At 40.4% G+C, this 24,565-nt stretch overlaps 1 protein-coding gene across 4 annotated transcripts in view; it reads left to right on the top strand.

Moving 5' to 3' along the window:
- Nucleotides 1-24,565, top strand: part of ADGRG2 (adhesion G protein-coupled receptor G2) — a 122,481-nt gene that overhangs the window by 72,900 nt on the left and 25,016 nt on the right. The window contains exons 4-15 of one of the 4 annotated variants that reach the window (XM_045472619.1): nt 5,090-5,125; nt 8,291-8,329; nt 8,455-8,478; nt 9,930-9,968; nt 11,924-11,965; nt 14,385-14,438; nt 17,763-17,815; nt 18,655-18,710; nt 20,754-20,793; nt 21,321-21,358; nt 22,579-22,673; nt 23,206-23,272. In XM_045472619.1, coding sequence (XP_045328575.1) covers nt 5,090-5,125; nt 8,291-8,329; nt 8,455-8,478; nt 9,930-9,968; nt 11,924-11,965; nt 14,385-14,438; nt 17,763-17,815; nt 18,655-18,710; nt 20,754-20,793; nt 21,321-21,358; nt 22,579-22,673; nt 23,206-23,272 — 583 coding nt within the window. Of the gene's footprint in view, nt 1-5,089; nt 5,126-8,290; nt 8,330-8,454; nt 8,479-9,929; nt 9,969-11,923; nt 11,966-14,384; nt 14,439-17,762; nt 17,816-18,654; nt 18,711-20,753; nt 20,794-21,320; nt 21,359-22,578; nt 22,674-23,205; nt 23,273-24,565 lie in introns of those variants that run through there. The other 3 variants (XM_045472620.1, XM_045472622.1, XM_045472621.1) reach the window with 3 other exon arrangements.

Below are 24,565 nucleotides of genomic sequence, written 5' to 3'. Positions count from 1 at the left end.
TAACAGTGCCCGGTAGTATATGCCCAACACATGGCGAGTGAATGGCATAGACAGTGCTGAGTGAATGGTGTAGTCAAGGAATAAACTTTAAGATAAAAATAGAGAGCCACCTCCACTGGCTCTTGCAGCCCCGGAGTATGCTTTAGAGGGCCAGAGCGCTGACCTAAAGAGGTCATCTAAAACTCCCGATTTTGGCAAGGTGAAAATTTGGAATTGCATTTGAAATCACCTGATTTTTAAATGTCGGTAAGTAGTTCAAACTTTCAAAAAGCTCAGCACGATTCCCACTGTGTGAGAGAAAGAGAACTTGCCTGGGATCTGAATTGGGATCTCGAGCCAGTGGTAGGCATTTGTTCAATGGCTGACTGCAATAGGCGGGAAGTCGAATGCAAAGACCGTGGAGACCCTTTGCAATTAGAAGATTCTGGGGTTCTAATATTTCACTCAAGTATGAGGGATCAAGGCCTGGGCTTAGAAGGGAGCAGTGGGAAGAAGGAACGGACAAGAGAGCAATTAGGGAATATTAATAATAATAGCCTACATTTATATACTAGTTTATGGTCTACAGTTTGTCATTGGAAGCAGGATAGAATAGAGGCTCAGAGGGTAGGCTCTGAAGTCAGTCTGTCTGGGTTCAAATGTCAGCTGTACAGTGAATTACCGGTGGGGCCTTACCCAGACTGTTTCTCAAGCCCTGAAATGGATTGATGCTAATGAATTCACACATCTCCTGGAGTTGTTGGCTGATTAAATAATAAAGTATGTATGAAGTGTTAACCTGGCTCACAGGAAGCACCAACCACTGCCATTGCTATTTGTCACACATACGCCATCTTTCTTTACTCCTCGCAATAGCCCCATGTTCTGGTGAGAAGGGCGCACAGGAGGTTACAGTGAGAAGGGCGCACTGGACATGGAGGTTGGAGAAGGGAGGAGTCAGGGGTAATGGCCAGAGAGCGAGCATTTGATTTGTACAATCAGTTCTATTGTTGAAACCAACTCTGGGTTTCCAGGCCCTTCTCTTAACCCCTGTGGGATTTTGTTTTCCATAGAGGGTGGTTCCTTGCGATTTATATTTTCTATAAATTAAAAAAAAAAACAACCTGGATTTCTGAGTATGGTAGGAAGAATAGTGGGTCCTATAAGATGTCCCTGTCCTAATGCCTGGAACCTGTAAATATGTTACTTTGCAGAACAAAAGGGACTTTGCACATTGTGATTAAAGTTAAGGACCGTGGGATGGGGAGATTATCGTGGATTACCTGGGTGGTCCCAGTCTAATCCTGGGAGTTCTTAAAAGTGGAAGAGGGAGGCAGAAGAATGAGTCAAAAGCATGCCCCAGGTGAAGGAGCTCCCCACCCCATCCCACTGTGCTAGCTTTGAGGATAGAGGAATGAGGCATGAACCAAGAAATGTGGGTGGCTTCTAGAATTAGGTGATAGCAAGAAAATGAGGACGTTGGTCCTATGACTGCAAGGAACTGAATTCTGTAGTAATCCAGATAAGCAGGACGCAGATTCTCCCCTAGAGCCTCCAGAAAGGCACGTAGCCTGTTGACCCTGTGATTTTAGTCTGATGAGACCCATATTGGACTTCTGACCTACAGAACTCTAACCTAACACATTTGTGTTGTCTTAAACCATTAAGTTCATGGTAATATGTTACAGCAGCAACAGGAAGCTAATACACTGAGATTTCCACCTTAAATTATTTGGCTGATGTTACCAGCAATACTATCAAATTCAAGAACTAAGTGGATATGGAAATGATGTGGGGTGATGAGGGATGAGTTTTTGGATATATGGAGTTGGAGGGGCAAAGACAGTAAGGTGTTCGCGTGACAGTGCTCAGACCACACTTGGCCCTGTGGGATGGCAGAGGTGGTGGTAGTAACTGAAAGAAAGGGTCAGGGAGGTAACGTGGGATAAGAGACTCCATTCAGAAGGCCAGTTTCTTGAGTTCCCAGTTCCTGTCTTTGGCTTCCATTCGCAGCGTATGCATGCCAAAGTCCTGCTCATCACAATTGGAGTATATGGACTTGGTTTTGAAACATCACTAGAGAGTCACGTTGAGTAAAATTTATAAGCATATCGCAATAATTTTATTTATTGACTTAAATTGAAGCTTCAATAAATGAATAATGCTTTAAAATTTGCTCTTTGGATGTTTCCGAAGGAAAATCTGAAAAATTTAAATGTTTCTCCTTTCTTTGTTTATGAATCCTTGTAACAATGGAAATGTTTTGTCTCCTAAGAATGGCACAGGGCTCAAATATTTGACTCATTGGAAATGCCGACCACCTCTTTGATTGTAAGAGATGGGAAGTGAGTGAGGAGAGAGCCTGAGAGAAATGGGCTGATAGTTAGGAAAATGTAAGGCCTACGGGGACGTCCCTATTTTGGACCAGGAGGGGTGACGTGGGAAGATCATAATGGGAGAAAAAAATGAGTACGATGTTAGTCACTAAGCGTTCGGGCCCATAGAAGAAAGAAAATGCCAAGAGAAAAAAAGTGGACAATAACAATTTAAAAATCTCTGGTTTTGTGGACAAGATTTCCTCTCTTCATCAGTGTAGATCGTTGCTGGGAGCCTCTTAGGTTCCAAGACGGAAGAGGCCAGCCCTAGCTGTTGCGTCAGAGGATTTAGCAGTGGACAAGGTTGGAATCATTGATGGCTATGGTCAACCCCTGGGTAGAATTGGAGAGGAAGCGGTTAAGTCTCTGTTGCCCTGAAACATCACTTTCCATCCCTGTTTCCATGCCATCCAACTCTTCCTCAGCACCTTCATGCTTTTTCCTCCCTGTGCCACGCTCCCTGCCCACTCCACCTCACCTGCCCACACTGATAAATGTCCTTCTCAGAGTAGCCCGTATTGAATGTTGATTCTTCCCAGTTCTTGTCAACATGGCCCATTATGGTAGGTCTTTACTACAGGATCAGAAGATTTCAGCCAGTTGGAAGTAATCCATACTAAGGTGTGAGTGACTGATTTGCCCTTAGTGCTCCCAAGAGTGTTTTAAAAATTAAGCTCCTGTTAACTCAACAGACTCTCTCACTGGTGGAATATTAACGTAGCCTGAGGGTTACCCTGAAGGACAGAGACTAAGAGGAGCAATTCCAATTAAATTGGGGCATCAAGGCACTAACCACTTGGTGTACATTTGCCTTGGTGGCTGCGGGGTAATTGGGAACTTGAGCACTCATTCGGTCTTGCTTTCAAGCAGAATTGTGCTTTAATGATCCCAGAAAATACTCCTACCCCACCACCACTTCAGGAAAATAGGCTCCGGGAGCCTACCAGGTATGTTTCACTGTGCAAGTTTAGTTTCCAAACATACATATTCTTTTTTTTTTTTTTTAATTGTATTTCAGGATACCACTATGGAAAGAATCATTCCTTTGTAATGAAAAAAAATTACAAATTTAAAAATAACACCCCACATGGGTGAGAGTTTGGGGAAGTGATACTCATGTCCTGCAGAGCGTTGTATAAATTGATTTGTTTTCTGTAAGGCATTTTGGCAGTCAAGATCGTGGAATTTCTGAAGGAGATAGCCAAGTTCGTATGCCAAAATGTATTTTGTGTATATATAAATGTTTTTATTTATTTTTGAGACAGAGACAGAACGTGAGCAGGGGAGGGGCAGAGAGAGAGGGAGACACAGAATCCGAAGCAGGCTCCAGGCTCCGAGCTGTCAGCACAGAGCCCGACACAGGGCTCGAACTAACTCATGGACTGTGAGATCATGACCTGAGCTGAAGTTGGACGCCTAACCAACTGAGCCACCCAGGTGCCTCTCGGATGCCAAAATTTAGCCAGAAGTATTTATTGAGACATTGTTTGTAATCATGAAAAATTATACACATCAAAATGTAGAAATTAATGGTATATCCAGTCAATGAAATGCCATACAGAGATCACAAGTGGTATTGTGGAGAATTGTTTAATGATACAGAACAATGTTCAGGATACAATGTCATGAGAAAAATCAGGTTACAAATAGTTTATGTGATATGATCTTTCTTATACATATAAAGACATATATACACACATACATTCAAATATCTATATACGTATGTAGATATACATATGAATATAGAAAGAGAGAGCAAAGACTATATGCCAAAATGTTAATGTCAATTACATTTGGGTGGTGAAATGATAGGTGGCTTTAATTTTCTTTTTTATCTGTAATTTATCCGAAGTTGCTCCGATAAGCGTGTAATATTTTTCACAGAGAGAAAAATAGAATTACTTTTCTTTTAAGAAATCTGAGCATCTTCTCAAAATAAGTAACACAGTCTCTTAGCTTATAAAGTCAGAGGCATCTGATCTAGTTTAACTCCTAAGTAGTACTTAAAAGGTATAAAGGCTGTGCTAATAGGTACAAAAAGAAGCACAGTTGGGGGCACCTGCGTGTCTCAGTTGGTTGAGCTTCCAACTCTTGATTTCGGCTCAGGTCAAGATCCCAGGGTCGTGGGATTGAGCCCCTCATCGGGCTCTGCGCTGAGCGTAGAACCTGCCTAAGATACTCTCTCTCTCTTTCTCTCTCTCTCTTTTTTTCTCTTTCTCTTTCTCTCTCTCCCCCCTCCCTCTCTCCCCCCTCCCTCTCTCCCTCCCTCCCTATGCCCCTCTCCCCCACTTGTGCTCCCTCTCTCTCTAAAATACTGAAATGAAATGAAATGAAATGAAATGAAATGAAATGAAATTAAAACATAAGAAAGAAACAGTTAATGGAAGTTTAGTTTATGCACATAGATACCTTTCCTTTTACAAATTCGAATGAATATTAGCCAACAGTTGAAGTTCTTAGTCATCATTGTCAGTTTATGATGCACTAAATCATTATATAACAGAATATAGAGAGCACCGTCAACAGTTATATTAGAGAATTGCTTCGCCAGAGATGTGTCTGTAGAGATTTGAAGAGAAGGACTGATGAGGCTGTTGAAAATAATAGTAAATTAATATACTGCCCTCTTTTGGTAGCTATTTGTAAGTCAGTTTACATTCACTTCCATTAAAGATGTTCATCTACAAATTCTTGCACACACTAGACTAACTTTAAATCACCTTTTTCCTCAACAGAGAATGCCGATAATTCCAGTTTGTTATCACCATCTGGTAAGACCGTTATTTCTTGACTTTGGGGAATTTCAGGACAATATGCCAAAAGTTCTCCATGAAATATGGCACGTAGTCAGATACAGCAAAGTTGCTTTTTTCCATGAAGGTTAATTACATTCTGTCATTAAACCTGCACCTGAAAAGCCAATAGCACACATAGACAAGAGGACAGGCATATTGATGCCCCCACATTTATGGACAAATCTGCGGGATGAATTGTGGGTTTTCATTACTGTAGCTGGTTAGGTTCTTCAACGTTATTGTTAGTTCACGGGTCTAGTTCACGGGTTTCCTGACGAGTATCAAGACCATAAGCCTGCCGAATGTCCCTACATTTGAGGGGCGCGATGTTCTCTTCAATATACTTCCTCATTCGCTTCTGAACAAATATTTTTCAAAGGGCTTCTGAGGGCTTAGCACTCCTCAGAATGGGAAGGCAAATAAAGAGAAATTTTTAACTAGACCGTCGTGGCAGGAACCAGGAATAGAACCCACATTCGAGACTGCTAGCTGGAACTGGACCTCAGGGATAAAGTGGTCCAGTCCCATCCCTTAGTCGACGGGATCGTCAAGCCCCACTAACTTACCTAAGGTCACACAGCCTCCTGCCCCCATTACGCACAGGCAGCGCATGGCTTTTCTGCCTCCCACTCCTGTGTTCTTTCTGGTATACCATATGTTGTAGAACAATCTTTTATGGTAAGGGGTGAGTCAACTCACATTTTGTCCTTAGTGGTATCAAAATGAGCTCTATTGTTCATTAATTTAAATAAAATTAAGGGCTCCCTGGGCGAATTAGCCAGTCAAGTGTCTGACTCTTGATTTCGGCTCAGGTCACGATCTCACAGTCCGTGGGTTTGAGCCCCACATTGGGCTCAGCGGTGAGCATGGAGCCTGCTTTGCTTAAGCTTCTCTCTCTCCCATGGGGCGCCTGAGTGGCTCAGTCAGTTAAGTGTCTGACTTCGGCGCAGGTCATGATCTTGTGGTTTGTGGGTTCGAACCCTGTGTCGGACTCTGTGCTGACAGTTCGGAGCCTGGAGCCTGCTTCGGTTTCCGTGTCTCCCTCCCTCTCTGCCCCTCCCCTGCTCACGCTCTGTCTCTGTCTCTCTCAAAAATAAATAAACATTAAAAATAATAATAAAGATTCTCTCCCTCTTTCTCTCTCTCTGTACCCCTCCCCCGCTTGTACGCGCGCGCGCTCTCTCTCAAGATAAATTAATTAATTAAAAATAAGTAAAAATTAATAATGATAGCTGTTACTTCTTGTGCACATATATATACATGCTTGGGAGTCTTCAGATATCTCATTCAGTTTCCAGTCTTGCAGTATAGGAATTAATATATTCAGGTTCTAAATGAGGAAACTGAGGGTCAGAGAGGATAAAACTTGCTCATGTTTGCACATTCTGGGCAGCCAGACTACTTACTTGTGTTTGAACTCAGCCACCAGCCTCTCGCCTCCATTGCTAGCTGTGTGTCTTTGGGCAAGTTTCTTCACCTTTCTGTGCCTCGGTTTCTTCATCTACATATTGGGGACTGTAACAGTACCAGCTTCATAGGGTAGTTGTGAAGATGAAATGAGATGACCTATGCACCTGACAGAGTAAACCCTCAATAAGGAATAACTATCATTATTATGAACTACTAAGTAATGGGGCAAAGATTCAAACCCAGGACTGCGAGCCTCCAAAGCCCAAACTGATTTCACTGCACCGATTTGCCCCCTTGCTGTTAAGCTGCTAGGGTAAAATGAACCACTGTATTTTACTTCTAGTTCAATAGCCGGCATCAGACTTAATCATGGTCATATCTTAGCAAAATCCTGTTTGCATGGAAATATGCGGTATGGAGCTTTGGAAGCTTTGGAACCCACTGGTTCCAGTCACAGCCTGGGTTCTGGGTGCCTTGCGGGAGAGTGACACTCACTGGAATGTAAGAGCCCGTGCACAGCCAGGAACTGACAGTGCTTGTGCCCACAGGCCTCTTCTTACCACTCATCAACTTCCAGAAAAATTAATACTCGTTAATTGAAAAACAGCTTTGGTCCATTGTTTTGTTTTGCCCCAAGAGCAAAGGATTCCATATCCACACTTTGAATCTGTTTGCTCAGGAACTGTCTTATTTCTCAAGAAATATCCTTGGTAATTAAAAAAAAATGTAGTAAATGACAAAACATGGAAGCAATAATGTAAGACAGACAGGGTGTGTGTGTTTCAGCCAACGCATGAGCAGTCTGACACAGACAGGCCAGCCAAGCGCCTCGACACACCCAAATGTTGTCCTCACCGGCTGAATATCAGGCTGCCTACTGCAGAGCTTGTATCACTTGTAAAATGTTTGTGTTTACTTTTCCTGTGTATACGTACGAGTGAAGCCATCGGATCTTTTTAATATTTAAACATGCAAAATGTATGCAGCAGATTGACCTCTTAGCGTAAGTGGACGTACTCCACGGGAAATTTATAACTTGATTGTCTTAGTGGCAGCCATATTTTAAAATAACTTACTAGGAAATTGTATTAGGTAGTACAGTGGTGAGTGATAGCAATGTTGTTTTATTTTTTTATTATTTTTTTTTAATCCTCAATTCACTATGGGAAGAGTTGCCAGGCGTCACTCTTAACAGAATGGAGCCGATCTGCTGCTATGTTTCATAATTGTAGTTTGACAAATTTTTTTTTTTACTTTTTTTATGGCTTTATTTTATTTTGAGAGAAAAACAGAGCGCTAGCAGGGGAGGGCCAGAGAGAGAGAGGGAGACACGGAATCGGAAGGAGGCTCCAGGCTCTGAGCTGTCAGCACAGAGCCCGACGCGGGACTTGAACCCACAGACCACGAGATCATGACCTGAGCTGAAGCTGGACGCTCAAGTGACTGAGCCTCCCAGTCGCCCCTGTAGTTTGACAAATATTTAACGTAGAAAATGTTTTCTAGAATTCTCTGGCTGAAAAGATTCCACTTCTTGGGTTCTTTCTCAGCAATTCTCTGATGAAGTGTATATTCTCGAGTGGTTATGGGGCTTGCAGATTCACATTGGTCTGAGAGCATGTTGTCTGCTCGTTTGCATAATTCGTCTCAAAAGTTTTAATTCCTTGAAAATACAATAAATAATTGTTTCAAAGTATTAACTAGAAAATTTTGTTGTGATTTTTCCTCTTACAGCTGAATCATCTCTTGTTGGTTTTGTCCCCTACTCCAATGGTACTGCTGCAGGCAAGATTTTGAAAAAATTCAAACCAAGATTTCACCCACTTTGTTAAGTTTGTGATTTAATTCAACCTTTTTACTGTTTCCCCCCACCCCCCACCCCCGCCTCGGGGCCAAAGAGGTTGAAACTACAAGCCTGAATGGTAAGAATTTTTCTGAAGCAAGTGAAAATTGGTAACACTTAATGTGAATAAAAGTATAATGAGTGCTGTTGAAGGTTTTTATATTCAAATAAACAAACAAAAAAACCCCAAATCAAACAAACCCCCAAAACCATCAACCGTGGAGAACAACTGAAACTTTTTGGCTAAATGAAAATATCCTATTGTCATGGAGGGCGGACAGCCCCCTCCCACGCTAACTGTTCTGTAAAAGAAGAGAAATATTGATCGCATTTTGAGTGCCCTGTTTAACTTGCTCTCCAACACAGCGCCAGCACATTTTATATGGCAGGTTGTTTAAATGTGAAAAGCACATCCGGTGACTTCAGTATGCTTCGGCATGGATTTGGAGGCACAGAGTGTTCAAAGATAGCCCTTTTCCAGACGACCGTATCAATTTTAAATAGTCTGACATGAAAAACCAACAACCGGCCTTCTTCATCATCCTAGAGAACTGGGCTGTGTTGGAGGGAGGTGGACAGGAGAGCACATTCTGTGCCCCCCGCTCTGTGGGTAGACAGCCTCTATCTTTGTGCAGTCAAAACCCAACGCTTTACACAGTCCCTTACTTAGTTAAAATAAAATTTGCACCATGTGGTTGGTGGTTAAGGAGCTAAACAATCATAGGTGGAGCTCACGCTGATCGAAACTGGTTTAAATTCAAACTTGGTCTAATGGGAAGGACTAGATGTTATCATTTTTATGTTTAATTACTTTTTACAGTGAAAGGACACCTTCAAAATACCTTTGGCAGTGGGTTTTGAATCCATTGTATGTGGGTTTTTAAGTAATGTCATACATTACTTAATGTGATACATGCCTTTTCACCCCTGAAGTTGCATCCAGAATAATATATTATAGAATGATTTTTATTTAAAGAAATACCAATTAGAACAGATTTTCAACGGAACTTTCAGTGAAACAGGTCAAAATGAGGCGTTTCTAAAAATTACTTAAATGTAATGTTCAAGAACTTTAATGTTAAACTAGAATCGCTTAAAGATTGCTTCCTAAGAGTGTACCATTCAGCGTCCCCAGGGCTATATCTTAAAGTTGGTATTAACTGGAAACATCGTATCCCGTAGGGACTTTTATTATAATGGAGTAAAACAGGGACAAAATATTAAACATAAATGGGATTATTTCAATCTAATAATTATAGGAGTGTTGCTCTATTTTAGACACATCACCTCTGTTCAAGAAATGCATTTTAAAAGGATGAATACTTGCTCAGGAATGGTGTCTGGGGGTTGGAGAATGGACAGTGTGGCAGGGTGAGCAGTAAATACGTTTGGTAGTGTCGGTTGGCTTTTGCGAAACTCTCTAACTTCTCTAGGATTTGGGGAAAAGTGAAATGTTTAAGGAACCTAGACAATGCACGTCTTTGTTAATCATGTCAATAATTAGGCTTCACTTCTCTTTCATTATTTCAGATGCTACTTCGAGTGTATTGTCCACTTTAAACAAAACAGGTAATATCAAGTTCTTTCTAAATATCATAGTTTGTCCTCTCTGCCTTCTTGGGTTTCTCGCTTGTGTGGTCAGTCTTCTGAGTTGCTAAAGGTTATCTCCTTGCCCACTTCCTGTGCCTTCATTTGTTGAGTCACTACTCGTTTTACTTTGACATTGAACAGTAATTCTGGTGTTATCACATTCCTGAACTTCCAAACTGTTACGGCCATAGCACTCCATTTAAAATAACATTAAAAATTATAATAGTAATGTATCTTAGCTCGTAACAAATGGAGAATATAGAAAAATGCAAAGAAAAAATAGAAATCATTTCTAATATTACTTTCTTAAGACTATTACTGGTATATTTCCATTCACAATCATATATACATGTATCATATATACACACACACACGTGTATATGTCTATCTCTTTTACAAAATTGTCATAGTTTATATGGAATTTTATGTCTTGCCCTTTTGACTTCATATTGAATTCTAAGTATTTTCCACTGCCCCTTACTATTAATGACTTGATAATATTCCATTGCGTACCATATGTTGAACATTATTAAAGCTGGGTCTACTCTTTTAATAGAAATTGTTGCAATGAACATCCTTGTGTCAACATCTTACATTCATTCCTGATTTCTGTAGGATGCATTCCAAGGATTGGATTTAATGGGTTAGCATGATGAGTATTTTAAGGTCCTCGATCTGCGTGTTGCCCAATTACCTTCTTGAAAGGTTGTACCCAGCAACATGCATGCTGGCAGTGAATGAGAATGTCTGTGTCACTGTACCTTTGCTCAGAGTTGAGACTATGCCATATATTATTAGACCTTTCAATTCCTTAGGTTCTATTTTGCAGTCTTGATTGTTGGTGAGGTTGAACATTTTCCCCCCAAAGCACTTTTGTTACTAAAACCGGAAGTTCATTTCGCAGATGTGTTTTGCTTGCTCTGGGAAGGAAAGTATCAGGGCAAACAAAAGAAGATATTTAAAAGATTCTTATTGATAATGCAAAATACCGTCAGCCTCTATGATTACCACCAACCATTGCCCACGGGTCAGTCACAGTGAAACGGAAACTCATCAATGTAACACATAACACAAATGAGGTTTCTGCAACTGTTGGTGTAATGTCATCATTCTTAAGTGCTTCTCCAAGACCTGAGCTTTGTGTTTTCTTCAGAATTTGCCACTCACCCTAGGAGACAGACCTTCTTTGCAAATCTATGCCCCAACACACCTCTTCTAATTGGCCATCCTTACAGCAAGGATTTCTGAACTTGGTTCTCCATTATCTGAAAAATGAACCATGGACTATGTCCCCAAAGTGCATTGGGAACACATTTCTAAGGTTTGCTTCTTCTGAGTGTGTTAATATTTGCCTGTGGTTTGAACAGTTCTGTCCTGGGTCTGCTGTGAGCCTGCTGGACAACTGTAGTTGGATCGTTTCAACCTCTTTGAGAATAATTTTATCTTATCGCTATAATGGCAATAATATTTTATTAGCTCCTAAAGAAAATAGCAGGACACTCCCTTGACTGTAGAGCATACACTATTTTAGATCTTGTGTTTCCATTCATTTTTTACTCTGAATCACCGGTTCTTTACAACCTGCCACTCGAAGTGACTTACTTAATTGTACCTATCTGAAGTGTAAGTCCACGTTGATTTGTCTAGCAGCAGCGCATGGCAAGTGCAGTAGAATTACACAAGCAGTGGGGGGTGTAATGGGTGTGAAATAACTGGGTAAACATGGGAATCCAAATCCCAGCCCCACCCTGTTCCAAGGCTATATGATCTGTGTATGCGATTCCCATGTATTCTGCTGCTGGGATGACCAGTAGCGTCGTAAAGGTGTCAACAGTGTGATTTTCTTAGCACTTCACTAAAATGATAATCGTGGCAAATTGTTTTTTAAAAACAAGCAACAATTCTGCTCTAATATTTAAATTGCTTCTTTGCAGAAAAAACTAAAATCACTATAGTAAAAACCTTCAATGCATCAGGTATGACTTACTATCAATATCAAGACTTTCTTTTTTGTAACTAAAGTAAAATTAAACACATGGCTGGTATTTATGTTTTCTTTCTCTTTTTTTCCTATCTTTTAAAAATGCAATCTGTTCTTAATGAATAGATGTTTACCTATTTATGCTCTGGGTACCTGAAGTCGTGCTAAGCGTTTGGGGCTATGTAATCATGATCAGATACAATGCCCACCCTTAGGAATCTGCTCGCTTGGGGAGAGACAAGGCAAACAAACAGATAACTAACCTGAACATGTATGCAGATAAAGGCAAAAGACTACACAAGTGTCTCTGACATGGTTAAGAAGCGTGGGAGATAAAAGGGCTGGTGTTAGTGGTCATCAACAGGATAGAATTTATGAGGGAAAGATTCTTAGAGGACTGAACCTCATTCTCTTTTGAAATCAAAAAAGGGATATACTTTTAAGTACCGATTGCAAGGGTAGGGATACCTGATCTGCTTAACAAAGTCTTCTGGTTGATTTAAAACGGGGGTTGGCAAACTACGGCCTACGGGGCAAATATGGCCCACCATCTAGTTTTGTAAATAAAGTTTTATTGGAACACTGCCATGCCCATTTGTTGACATGTTATCTGTGGTGAATTTCCAATACAGTGAACAGGAGAGTTGAGTAGTTGTGACAGAGACTATATGGCCCACAAAGCCTAAAATACTTACTCTTTGACCCTTTACAAAGTTGTCTCGTTCATGACTTAAAGGATGAACAGTGGCTGTGTACTTTGGGGGAAATTACAGATAACAGCCCTAGCAATGGGAAAGAAAATTCTCAAGATTAACGAGCAGCCCAAGACACACGCCCCTGGAAACAAAGCTGCCACTAAAATTTAGAGAAAGATGAGAGATGACAGAATGTAACATTTAGTGGGGACTAGACCCATAGTTCTGGAGAACGCTGAAAGCATTACTAGCCACCATCTCAAGCAGGTATACTTAAGTCGAAATCTTTATCTTTTGGTGTGGGTAACGTAGCTGTGAAACAGTATAGAATTCTACACGTCAGATAACTTTTGGCACCTAAATTCAGTTTGCCCCCAGCATCACAACTCTTAGTTGAAGGGTGATGCCTATGCACCAACTAAATCACCCTGGCAGAAACCATTTCCCATGCGCTAAACACAAGTTATAATTTTAGTCTGTGTCCAGAGTTGTTCTCTTCAGAAACAATTAAGCACCCAAAAAGCACAATGGAGATAAAATAGCAATCAGACATTGCATACGTAATTCTGCCCAAACCAGACCTAACAAGGACAGCAAAATACTCCGTAACAACCTTTCCCTCTTGGCACTTTGCTGAATACATTACGAGCATTTGCCCCTCACATTTGCTGTGGTTTTCTTATACTTCGCCAAAAGGATAAAATTAATGAAGGCAAGATTTTTAGGGGAGTAAACCTGGAGCTCTTTGCAAATCAAAGAAGATGTACGTCTCCTTTCACCAAAGAAGAAAGTGCTTTTTAGGTGAATATGTATGGAATTTTTTGTTCTCACATGGCTTATTTCATCTCCCATTCATCTCTGCCTCTTTCGTATGCCTGTATAGTTTGTTGTCCTGGCTGTGTCTCCATTTTGCCTTCACTATGACTTTTTTTCTTTTTAATGTTTATTTATTTTTGAGACAGAGACAGAGCATGAGCGGGGGAGGGGCAGAGAGCGAGGGAGGCACAGAATCCGAAGCGGGCTCCAGGCTCTGAGCTGTCAGCACAGAGCCCCACGCGGGGCTCGAACCCACGAACCGTGAGATGATGACCTGAGCCGAAGTCGGACGCTTGACCGACTGAGCCATCCAGGCGCCCCCATAACTGTTTATTTTCTGGCCAGTATCGCTTCCTAGATTGTATGCTCATTGAGGGCAGGGTCTGTATCTGCAACATTCCAAAGCCTGTCGAATACGGTAGTTGTTCAGCAAATAGTTTTTGAGTTTTGTCGTTGTTGCCTAGGTGCAATAACATCATGACATTGGTGTTTATTTCTTACATACATTTGCACAAGGAAATATTAGAGTGTTCATGGACCCCCCTGCCCAGGAAAGGAAGGAGGATCTCTGAGTAAGGGCTGTTCCATTTAAAGTCTCTATACTGGGTTTGCATTCACACTGTTCTTTTTATATTGGACAGGGGAGGGATTAATTTGGAATGGGACAAAAATATTTTTAGGGAGGAGTAGGGGATCAGACAGTGAGTGACATACTGAACAATAGTAAAGGAGGAAGTTCTGGAGCTGGCCAACTAAGAAACGAAAGCTCATTTCTTTAGCCTTTGTGGAATTCAGCCAGCCAGTTGTAGCCAACTTAGCATATTTTTGGTCCACGTTTGATATGTACATTTGTGAATTCTCTTGATGACATGTTTAACCGGTTGGGTTGTGTTTTCTTTGCAGGAGTCAAACCCCAGGGAAATGTCTGCAATTTGTCATCTATTTGCAGTGACTCAGGTTAGTGCTTGTGTACATTACACGCTACCAGGTGAATGCGCCCCGTGGGGAGCAAAGGTTTGTTTTTCTCCTGTCGAGTATGTGATGTGTATCTCTCTGATCTGTCTCTTTTCGTACCGCCCGGCTACTAAGAAGTCCCAAATGAAGACAAAAGCAAATTTGACATCTGCCTGAAATTATCTTCCCATTGCTTAGTGAGATGATAGATTAACTTCCTTAATGTGAGAACACGATGTGCTCGCTTCGGCAGCACATATACTTAATATGAGAACACGAAGGTCCACACCAACTATTTTTCATCATAGCTTTAAATCCATAACTAATGCCCTTAAGGTTGACTTATGAATATATTAAGTAGTGAACTTAATTATCGAAAGCAACTTCTGGTATATAAATCCCTCAAGCTTTTCCACAGAACCTTAAATATGAAAGCTTAGAAACCGGGTGTCATCTTTTGCCGAAAATAAAATAAACTGCTCTCCTAAGCATGTTGAAAACCTCACGTCCACCTAGTTTAACTGGATGCTAATTCCAGTAGTGTCCATCGTGTATTTTGCCATCTTTAGCCCACGCTGTCCACTATTTCTTAAAGTTAAGATGGAAATCTCTTGAGATTTTTGAGCTATTTTTGAAGTGGGAATATTTCCCCTTCTGCCATGGGCCAGAAGAAATGAAACAACCATTTTTCTCACGTCGGTTTGGCTCTCTGGGTTCCCTTCCTTGTTAAAACCAATGAAAGCAGATGTAAAAAAAACATAAACACGTGGTGTGGCGGGTCAGAACTGGATCGTGAGAAGAGAGAAGAGGAAGGTAACGGAGTATGTTGTAATATTAAAGTCTTCAAAAACCATTCTTATGGGAATGTTTTCCTTTCAGTCTGTTCTTTTTGTTCTGTTTAATAACGTGTTTGAGAAACATAGGAAACAATTTCAGGAAAAATGAGTGAAGGTTGGAATGGTGCTGGAAAACAAGAAAACTTTGTATTCAAAGAATGGTCCACAAACATTTTCTATTTGTGTGAATGTGAGATTTCCTCGTATGAGCTTTCTGCTGATAGTGTGTACCAGGTAGAATACAGTAGGAAAATATCATCTGGCTTTGATTAAGGGGAAAAAACTTGTTAGGTTCATTTCACTTTCATACATTGTGTATCTCTCTCTCTCTCTCTCTCTCTCTGTCTCTCTCTGTCTCTCTCTCTCTCCCTCCTTCCCTGCATCTTCGCTTACCCTACTCTACTGAATTCTCCATAATTTCATTATTTTTATGCTTCATCTGTGTTTTGGACTGGTGACTAATGTCTAGTTTAGTGTTGTGTCTACATAATGTTTGATAACTTTGAAAATTGAACATTTAGTCAAAAAAAAACTGGTCACCTTGAATAACAGATGCCAGGAAGCTGGTTGGAGTAACGTTTTCCCCAATTAAGCAACTGAATTGACCGTTTGTTTTAGTGTCTGGTGAAAACAGCCTCCTCAGGGAACCAACTTCTTTGGCACCAGAAATTCCATGATATCCTGCCAGAAACTAGAAACCTTCACTTCTTGCAGGTTCCAGTCTGAGTTCCTTAATGGAAATGGAGGCTGTTGAAAAAAACTGGGAGCCGACCAGGCAGAGTTAGGCTGAGGGTCAAAAGGTGGTGGCTTCCTGGTTTTTCTGCTACCGCTGTGCTCCCAGCACACTTGTGAAACTCAGCACGCATTCCACCAGACCGGAGGATGGACTTGGAGAACGGACGGGTGAGGGAGAGGAATGGTGGCTGTCCGCAGGTGCGCACACACATGCACACGCTAAATAAATTTTAAGAGCTAAGAATTTTTTCAAAAATGGATGAGTAATTCTGTGTATATGTCAAGTATCTTTACTTTTAACAATTATGCACTGCATCAAGTGAGATTTCGATATCAGTATGCAGAAGTTGAGGTTCCCGGTAGAAAAGTGGCCAGAATGGATGAATCTGGTTAATCACTGGACTAGTGGCTTTGTCATTCTTTTTTTTTAAATTTTTTTTAACATTTTAATTTTATTTTTGAGAGGTACAGAAGGACAGAGCATGAGCAGAGGAGGGGCAGAGAGAGAGGGAGACACAGAATCTGAAGCAGGCTCCAGGCTCCGAGCTGTCAGCACAGAGCCCCGTGTGAGGCTGGCTCCCACAAACTATGAGATCATGCCCTGAGCTGAAGTCGGATGCTTAACCGACTGAGCCACCCAGGTGCCCCCTTTGTCAGCTGTTTTAAGTGAAAGTGGACCAACTTGGTTATGAGAAGCAGTTGGACTTTGGGTTGTTACAAAAGATGAGCTGAGAAAGCATTCAACCTTCTAGTTCCGGAGTCGACAAACTACTGCTCATAGTCTAAATAAAGCCTGCCACCTGTTTTAGTAAATAAAGTTTTATTGGAACGTAGCAATGTCATTCACATACATATTATCTGGCTGCTTTCATGCATAGTTGAGTAGTTCTGACAGAACATATGGCCCACAAAACCTCAGATACCTGATCTTTCACGAAAAAGGTAGCTGACACCTGCTCTAGTTTTTATGGCCTCTTTGCCCTTCTGCTTATGAGGCCAGTTTTCTGTCTCTGTAGATTATGAAGTGCACACAATATGCTTCTGTTAAGGAGTCTATTTTCTTTTTTTTTTTTTCCAATAGAATCTGAGCTCCTCCGAGTATACCCTGTAGGAAACAGGTCGACTTAAAATGGGTTTTGTATTTCCCGAAGTGAGCATCTTAAGAGTAGAGTTTTCTGGTGTTTCTAGAATGAAAGCCACAATGAGTTACTCCACTAAAGAAAGGATTCTCCCTGCACACTTTTCAGATTTCAAGAGCAAAATCTCAACTTTGTTCCTAGGAGAGAGATTGCATTTGGTACTATATTTTAAAGGGGGGGAAAAAAACCCCAAAATGGCAAGGAATAAATAGACTTTCACAAGATTGCTTAATGGCTGAAAAACACTTTTCCCCTCCCTCCTTCATTGGGCAATGAAAACAGCCCGCAAAGATTTTTAATGTTAGAGCCACAGTTCCCCCAGTTAGTATCTTTATGGGAAACAAAGCTCTGATGAGAAGCGTGTAGGATTAGAATTTCTTGACAAGGAGACAAGTTTTTTCTCTTTCTGCATTCCCACATAAAATTTATAGTTCACATTTTCTGAAAATTGAGTCATTGACTAACTTTCTGCTAGAAAAGACAGTAACTGTGAGTACCTACAAAGAATTTGATGAAACTGTTTATAAAGTAATTTGATAATCCTTTTCCTGTGTTGTAGTAATCCTTAAGCCCTAAGGATGGAAGTCTCAAATTTTGTTTTGAAAATTTATTTTTAGCATTTTTTAGAGGTGAGATAATGTTTCAATATGAAGAAAGCAGTGTTACTCAGGTACGTTTTAAAGATTTTTTCTTATTGCTAACTTAAAAAGCAAGTGCTTGTGCATTTAAAGATTTGTTTAAGGTACAGTTTATTTATGGTATTTGGCATATTTATTTTTATGACCAAAATTAAATAAAATATGTGTTGTTGAATCACTAGCTTTGTCAAGAGGGTTTGACTTCATAATAATCATAGTATTTTTTTTAATAATCGTATTTTGGTTTTCACTAGACTTGCTGAATGTTGATATGATGGAATTCTATTGCCTTTAAAATTTTAAAATTATATTAGAAACTTCTAGCAATAAGAAATGGATTGGGTCTAAGAATAGTCTTCTGATTCTGATCCTGTTCCACCCCATAGGCGATTTGGATGCATATACTTCCCATAACCTAGACTGGTTCAGAGAAGCCCAGATAAATGTAGATTGTTCATTCGGTGAATATTTCCTGAGCACCTACTATGTGCCAGGCAATGGGCTACGTGCTACAAATGGGGTGATGGCTGCTACTAAGTTTCCCTTTTCACATTGGGATCTTTCACTTAACTCCGGGACCTTTCCTGTGGAGAGCTTTACTAGTGTTCTTTTGGGGGAACCCTAGGAATAACGAAATTAATTAGCACATTAGACTTGCTGATTCAGAATATTTTTAAAGGAGATACAGAAACAAAAACTAGCTCAGTCAATATGGATTTGATCGTTCGCTAGGTAATACTCCAAGCAGTTAGCATTCAGTCTTTGGGGTGTAGTTCTTTGGGTGGCCAACGAAACTGGAGAACAACTTCTTGTTAGTGTAAAAAAACACAACGGTATTTGTTATATTCTTAATGATTTTGTGCTTCTACAGAATCAAAACCTGGCTAATGGCACCTTATCTGGAGTCCTGTCTCTAAGTGAACTCAAGTGAGTAATCTGCTGCTTGATTGAAAAGTTAAGACATCAACGATGGAAAGATATTTGTTGAGCTACCTTTACTTTTGGAAACCGAGAATAGGAAATAGACCCGAAGGTTATAAAGAATTGGTTCTTGAGTTCTTAGCAAATTAGCATTGGTAGTCACTGGCCATCACCTAATATCCTTATGAGGCTGTTCTCTTTGATGATCTGAAAGTATGTAAGAGCTCCATTTGAATTGGTATTTGAGTTTTAATATGATTTGGTAGCCAGAAAGGTTGAAAGAGTTCAAGGTAGGATGGCAGGTATACCGTTTGTTCGTGCATTCGGGAAACATCAGTCATTCAAAAGTCAGAGAGAGCTCTTTGTTAGGTAGATAGCAGCTTATAAGGACAAGCACAGACAATGAGAAATACATTACACATGGATGCTCCCCGTTAGACAAAAGGTCAAAATGTCAGGCCCAGAGACAGTCTAACCTGACTGTCACTGGGAGGGGAAACGTCATGTGTTCACCCTCGTGCAGGGAAACAGCATTAGAGACAAAATTCGTCTTCTCTCAACCTTGCTGCTACCTCTCAAATGAGGTTTTCATAAACTTTTGAAACAAACCCAAAGCTCTGGGGACTATCTGGGACGACCCTGAAGGAAAAAACCTCTCCGAGGTCAAAACAAAAGGAAACAAAGGTCCTCTTACGGGTCTTCCTTTCAGTTAGCATTTTGACCTGGCTGCTTCTGATGATTCAGCGATGCCTAGGTGGAGAGGAGGCCCAGAGCCTACCTGGTGGATATCAAACGTCTCTAGGGCTCTACTGAGTTTATAGTGGCAAACAGTTAAAGTGGGATGGGCAGAGGTGATATTCCTGTCCTTTATGCCTATTTTTTTTTTTTTTTTTACCTCCTGAGAAAAATCTAACTTTCCTAGCTATTCAAAGTATAGTATATATGTGAAATAAAAAGCAGAAGATATCAATGCCCTTGAAGTATCTTAAACTTGAGATGAGAAACAATAGTGATAAGACACATTTTTTTAAACTCACAAATTCATAAATAGAACACAGCTTTGCATACTTGTAATACAGCTTAATTACCAGACTTGAAATATCGAGTTCATTTAAAGCCATGAAGCATTTGTTGAGCACCTGCTGTGTGTTTGGCCTTGGGGATAAACCCAACTCTGATGATGGAAAACTGTTCTAGAACAGTGGTTCTCTACCTTGGCTGCATATTAAAATCACCTGGGGAGCTTTCAAAAAATTCTGATGCCCAGGCACACCCTATAACAATTAAATCTGCTGAGACGCAGACACTGGTATTTTTGAACGCTCCCTTGGTGGTTCCAGCATGAGGCCAATTTTTAGAACCAGAAATCTGGAGTCTGGTAGGATAGACCTAGGATGCAAACAAGTAACGGTACGGTACAATCACTACAATGAACGTGACCTGTCCAGGGTACCAAAGGATGTTCTAAGTATCTAAGTTGTCCCAACTTCCCGTGAAGCTCTCCCACATTGAAGAAATAAAAGTGTTGTTGAGTGGGATGGCAGGAGAGGAAAGAGGGAAATTCTGGAGAGGAGGGGAAGGGGGTGCTGGAGAGTGCTAGAGGGCAGGTGGGGGCAGGTGGAGAGGGAGCAAGGAAGAAATGAGGGAAGAAATGAGAGGTGCAAATGAGAGGTGCGGTTGCAGGGGCCCATGGTGAGTGGTGGACCCCTTTCAGAAATTTGCCCTCGGGCCAGTTCTTTCTCTGGCCCTCTGCCAGAAGAAGCTGCCTGGGGGTTGCAGCAGCCTAATGAGTAACAAGATTGTTCAACCGTAATTTATATCTTGCTGTTGGCTAGAACTTCTACGGCTTCTGTCTGGTCAGTTTCCCTTGTCATAGAAATAATTTATTTTTCTCACATAGGAATCTCATTATACCCAGTGTTACTTCAAAGTGAACACTGCAGGCAATAAATACCATAGGCTTAATTTAATTACTAAAAATCTAAGTTGTTTTGAATTTCACATCACCAGTGATCTCCTTCATGTCATTTTCTCTCGTTTTATTCACAGGCGATCAGAGCTAAACAAAACCCTGCAAACCTTAAGTGAGGTAATCACAGTATATCCTATACCTTGTTTGTAATTACTCTTCTATTTGGGGGAAAGCATGGATCTCTGCGTTCCTGAGGAAAAATGTATTCAAACTTCCCCAAATCTGTCATGTGAAAAACACTAAGTAGACTAGTTCTGTTACTCTGGAAATCAGAACTGGGCACAATGGATAGTTGTTACAAGGGGGTAGATTTTCCTTCATGTAAAACCAAAAGTTTCTTAAAATGAGGGCTCCAGAATGAGCTCCCTTGTGTGGTAGTGAGTTCCCTGGACAGTAGAAGTATGCAAGTAGAGCCTTTATGCCCTGAATAGCTTTGATGATGCGTCAGGAATCTGATAGGAATGTGAACTGGATGATCCTTGGGGGTTATTGTGGTTCTAAGATTCTGTGATGCTGTGATTAGTCCTGGGTTGTTTTGTCTGACATTCTCAACTGTCAAAGTAATATATGTGTGTGTATGTGTGTGTGTGTGTGTGTGTGTGTGTGTGTGTATACATATATAGATATATGTTTGTTTGTTTCAGACTTATTTTATAGTGTGTGCTACAGCAGAGGCCCAAAGGTGAGTCATTTTTAATATTTTTATACATATTGTTTCTCTACTCATGAGAAATAAAGTATTGAGGAGTCTTAGGTTGCAAATTTACATGTGTTCCTCTAAAATAAATACATATTAATGACATTTTGGATATATGTTTTTATTCTTTGAAACACTCACTATTCAGTCACGTCCATCTTCTCATTTCATTATGAATCACAGAGGGATGAGTGGTATTGGGCCATTGCCTCCGGTTCTGTGACGCTGAGCATCATCAGTGTCCTTAGCCCCAAGGGCCACCACTATAACCAAGAAATGGCTCCCAGTGGTCCAGTCTAGTGATAGGCCAGACAGAGAAGAAGGAACATAATATGGTGCTTGGGAGAAAAAGGAGAGAGGGAAGGAAAAGATGGGAAAGGAAGAGAAAAGAAATTAAAAGGTGTGTGCAGGGATGAATATGAGATTGCCTGACAATTATTTGATGTTGCACAGATGATCATTTTAAATTGTGTCCATTGGCTGTGTTGGCTGCATAGGCGAATGGCTTATGTAGGTCAGTAATCTCGCCACCTGAATCCCGAGCATTCTGTGAGAGTAAAAGTCCTAGAAAATGACAGTTTCTGCCCATCACGGTATTCACTGGTACAAATAATGGCAATTCTTCCATGAAATTCTGGATTGAATCCCTATCCGCTATATATACTTAGTTCATGTCACTCACCACTTTTTTATTATTTGCAACATTAACATTTTTTCACGTAAACCAAGACTGAAGTAAAAAAAAAAAAAAGCGATAATGTCTTAAATTGCTAGTTATCTGATCATCTAGATTGAATTGCCAGAGAGATTTTTGGATTTAAGAGACCTTGATGTTCGTCTGGGCTGGTATGTGAAAGGGCTCCCATGATAGAAATTCAAATGTCTACAGATACTAGGCAAGTAGCCAGCTGGGGTTAAGGCTAGATGTTAAGATGCTTGTCTTTGCCAGTTCATGGTTACGACGGGCAGAATGAATCAGCAGCTGTGTGCGGTCAGAGGGTCTCTGGTTTGCAACCTCTGTGAATGGAAACCTGTATAAATGTAGAAGGCCATGGGTCTTCACAAGCTTATTAGGCTGACGTTGCAAGTTAGCAGCATCAGTGCCTCCTTTTCTCACTCCCAAGTTTGAAAAAACATTTACAAATACGTAGGTCGGTTTCCAGTTTAGTAACATTCTGGTTATATAAATATATTTCTCTTTACAGCACATTAAATTGTACATTCACAATAAAAATGAATAAAACAATGAACATATGTGCTGTAATGGTTGCTTTGAAAAGAGTAAAGATTCGACCGATGGGTAAGTTCTCTCTCTCTGTCTTTATTGCCGTGTTTGTTTTCATATGACTCTGATGTGTTCTGTGTAAAACTGAAAGTGTAATCGATAAATTTTAACTTGAGTCTTGGGCAGTATTTAGAGAGCTCTAAAAGGTGGTTTTTCTTGCTTTCTCAATAGAGTTTCAGTATACCTTATTTGAAAACACGGTAGAGCAAACCCTACTGAGAGAAGGGGACTGACTTCTCTTTGGAGTGTTTGGCCGATTGCTGCCGGGATGGATTTACTTCTGAATTCCTAGAAGTTGCTGAAGAGCAACTGATAATTGCAGATGTATAACCACCCCCGAATTATTCACTCAATAAATATTTCAAGCACCGAGTATGAAGGCATAATTGTCGATATAATGGTATCTCGTTTATTTTATCATGTTTTAGACAAATGCTCTTTAAAATGTAGTCGGTGTAGGAATCCTAATCCTTGATGGATCTGAGCTTCTGTCTTGTCTTATCCTTGACCGTGTATTTTCTTCTTTCTTTTCTGTTGCCTCCTCCAGAACAGTGCTGCTGTTCTGTCAGGATACCCTGCCCTTCCTCCCCGGAAGAGTTAGAAAAGCTGCAATGGTATGTGGCAAATATGCTGACCCTTTTCCTAAAAGTGATAATAATCATAATAATAACAACAACAACAACAATATTTAATCACCATGCTGGCCAAGGAATTTTGGAATATCGATAGTGAAGAAGGGCTTTCAATTTTAGGCAAAATGCATTATTCTCTTGTATCAAGTTTCCGTTTGGACCATTACCTTGAAACAATGGTTTGCAATCTTGGTTGCAAGTTAAAATCACCTAGGGAGTATTACAAATATTCTGACATACCCCCCCCCCCCCCACGCAAATCTCACCAACTGAATGTCCTCATATTTTTAAATTTCTCTGGTGTGGTAGTTGAGAAAGGGTATCTCATTGTTATTTTTAATTGGCGCTTCTCTTATGAGGACCGTTTGAACGTTTTTCATGTATTTGGGGGTCATTTTTGTATCTTTCTTGTTAATTGTGTGTTTATGTCTTTTCCCACTTTTTCTAGTGGATATTTGATCACCTTTTAAGAGTCCTTTGTATACTAGGGACATTAATACCCTTTGTGGTACATGTTGCAAATATTTACTTCTAGTTTGTCTTTCGACTTTATGTTTTTGTCACGTCGGTTAAATTTTTTAAAAATGTAGCTAAATTTACTAGTCTTTTCTTTTATTGCCTGTGGATTTGGAGTCTTAGTTAGAAAGCCTTTCTCTATGCCCAGGTTATGGGCGAATTCACCCTTGAAGTTTTCTACTATTTATATGGTTTCATTTTTTTTTTTTTTTTTACATTAAATCCACTTGGAGTTTATTCTTGTGTGTGGTGTGAAGTACGGGTCTAATTTAATCTTTTGCAAACTGTTTAGCCAGTGATCCTGTGCCATTTATTAAAAAGTCTTTTTCTCAGTGACTTGAGATGCCATCTGTGTCACATGCTAAATGTTCATAGCTATTTGGTCCCAATTCCAGACATTAGATGTTAACATTGGGGGAAGCCGGGTTAGGGGGATACACAACTGTGTTATTTTTGCAATTTTTCCGTACGCCTAAAATTAATTCCATTAAAATTTTTTTTGAAAATCTTTTATTTCCAGTCTCCTACCCTCAGCGATTCGGATTTAATTGGTCTGGGACACAGCCTAGGCATTAAGGTTTTTAAAAGCCCTCTTGGTCATTCTAATGTGCAACCGATGTTGAGAACCACTGCCCTAAATTCACCACATCAGTGGAGGGAAACTGAGAGTCAGACGCTCCAAGGTAGCAGGTGACCCCAAAGTTATGGACGACGTGATCACAGGTGTATAAAAATATACGTAGGAAAAGCTAGGGAGTG

This window comes from Leopardus geoffroyi, chromosome X (assembly GCF_018350155.1).
Source record: "Leopardus geoffroyi isolate Oge1 chromosome X, O.geoffroyi_Oge1_pat1.0, whole genome shotgun sequence".
In the NCBI taxonomy this organism is placed as follows: Eukaryota; Metazoa; Chordata; class Mammalia; order Carnivora; family Felidae; genus Leopardus; species Leopardus geoffroyi.
This window is presented reverse-complemented; position numbering and strand designations above follow the sequence as displayed.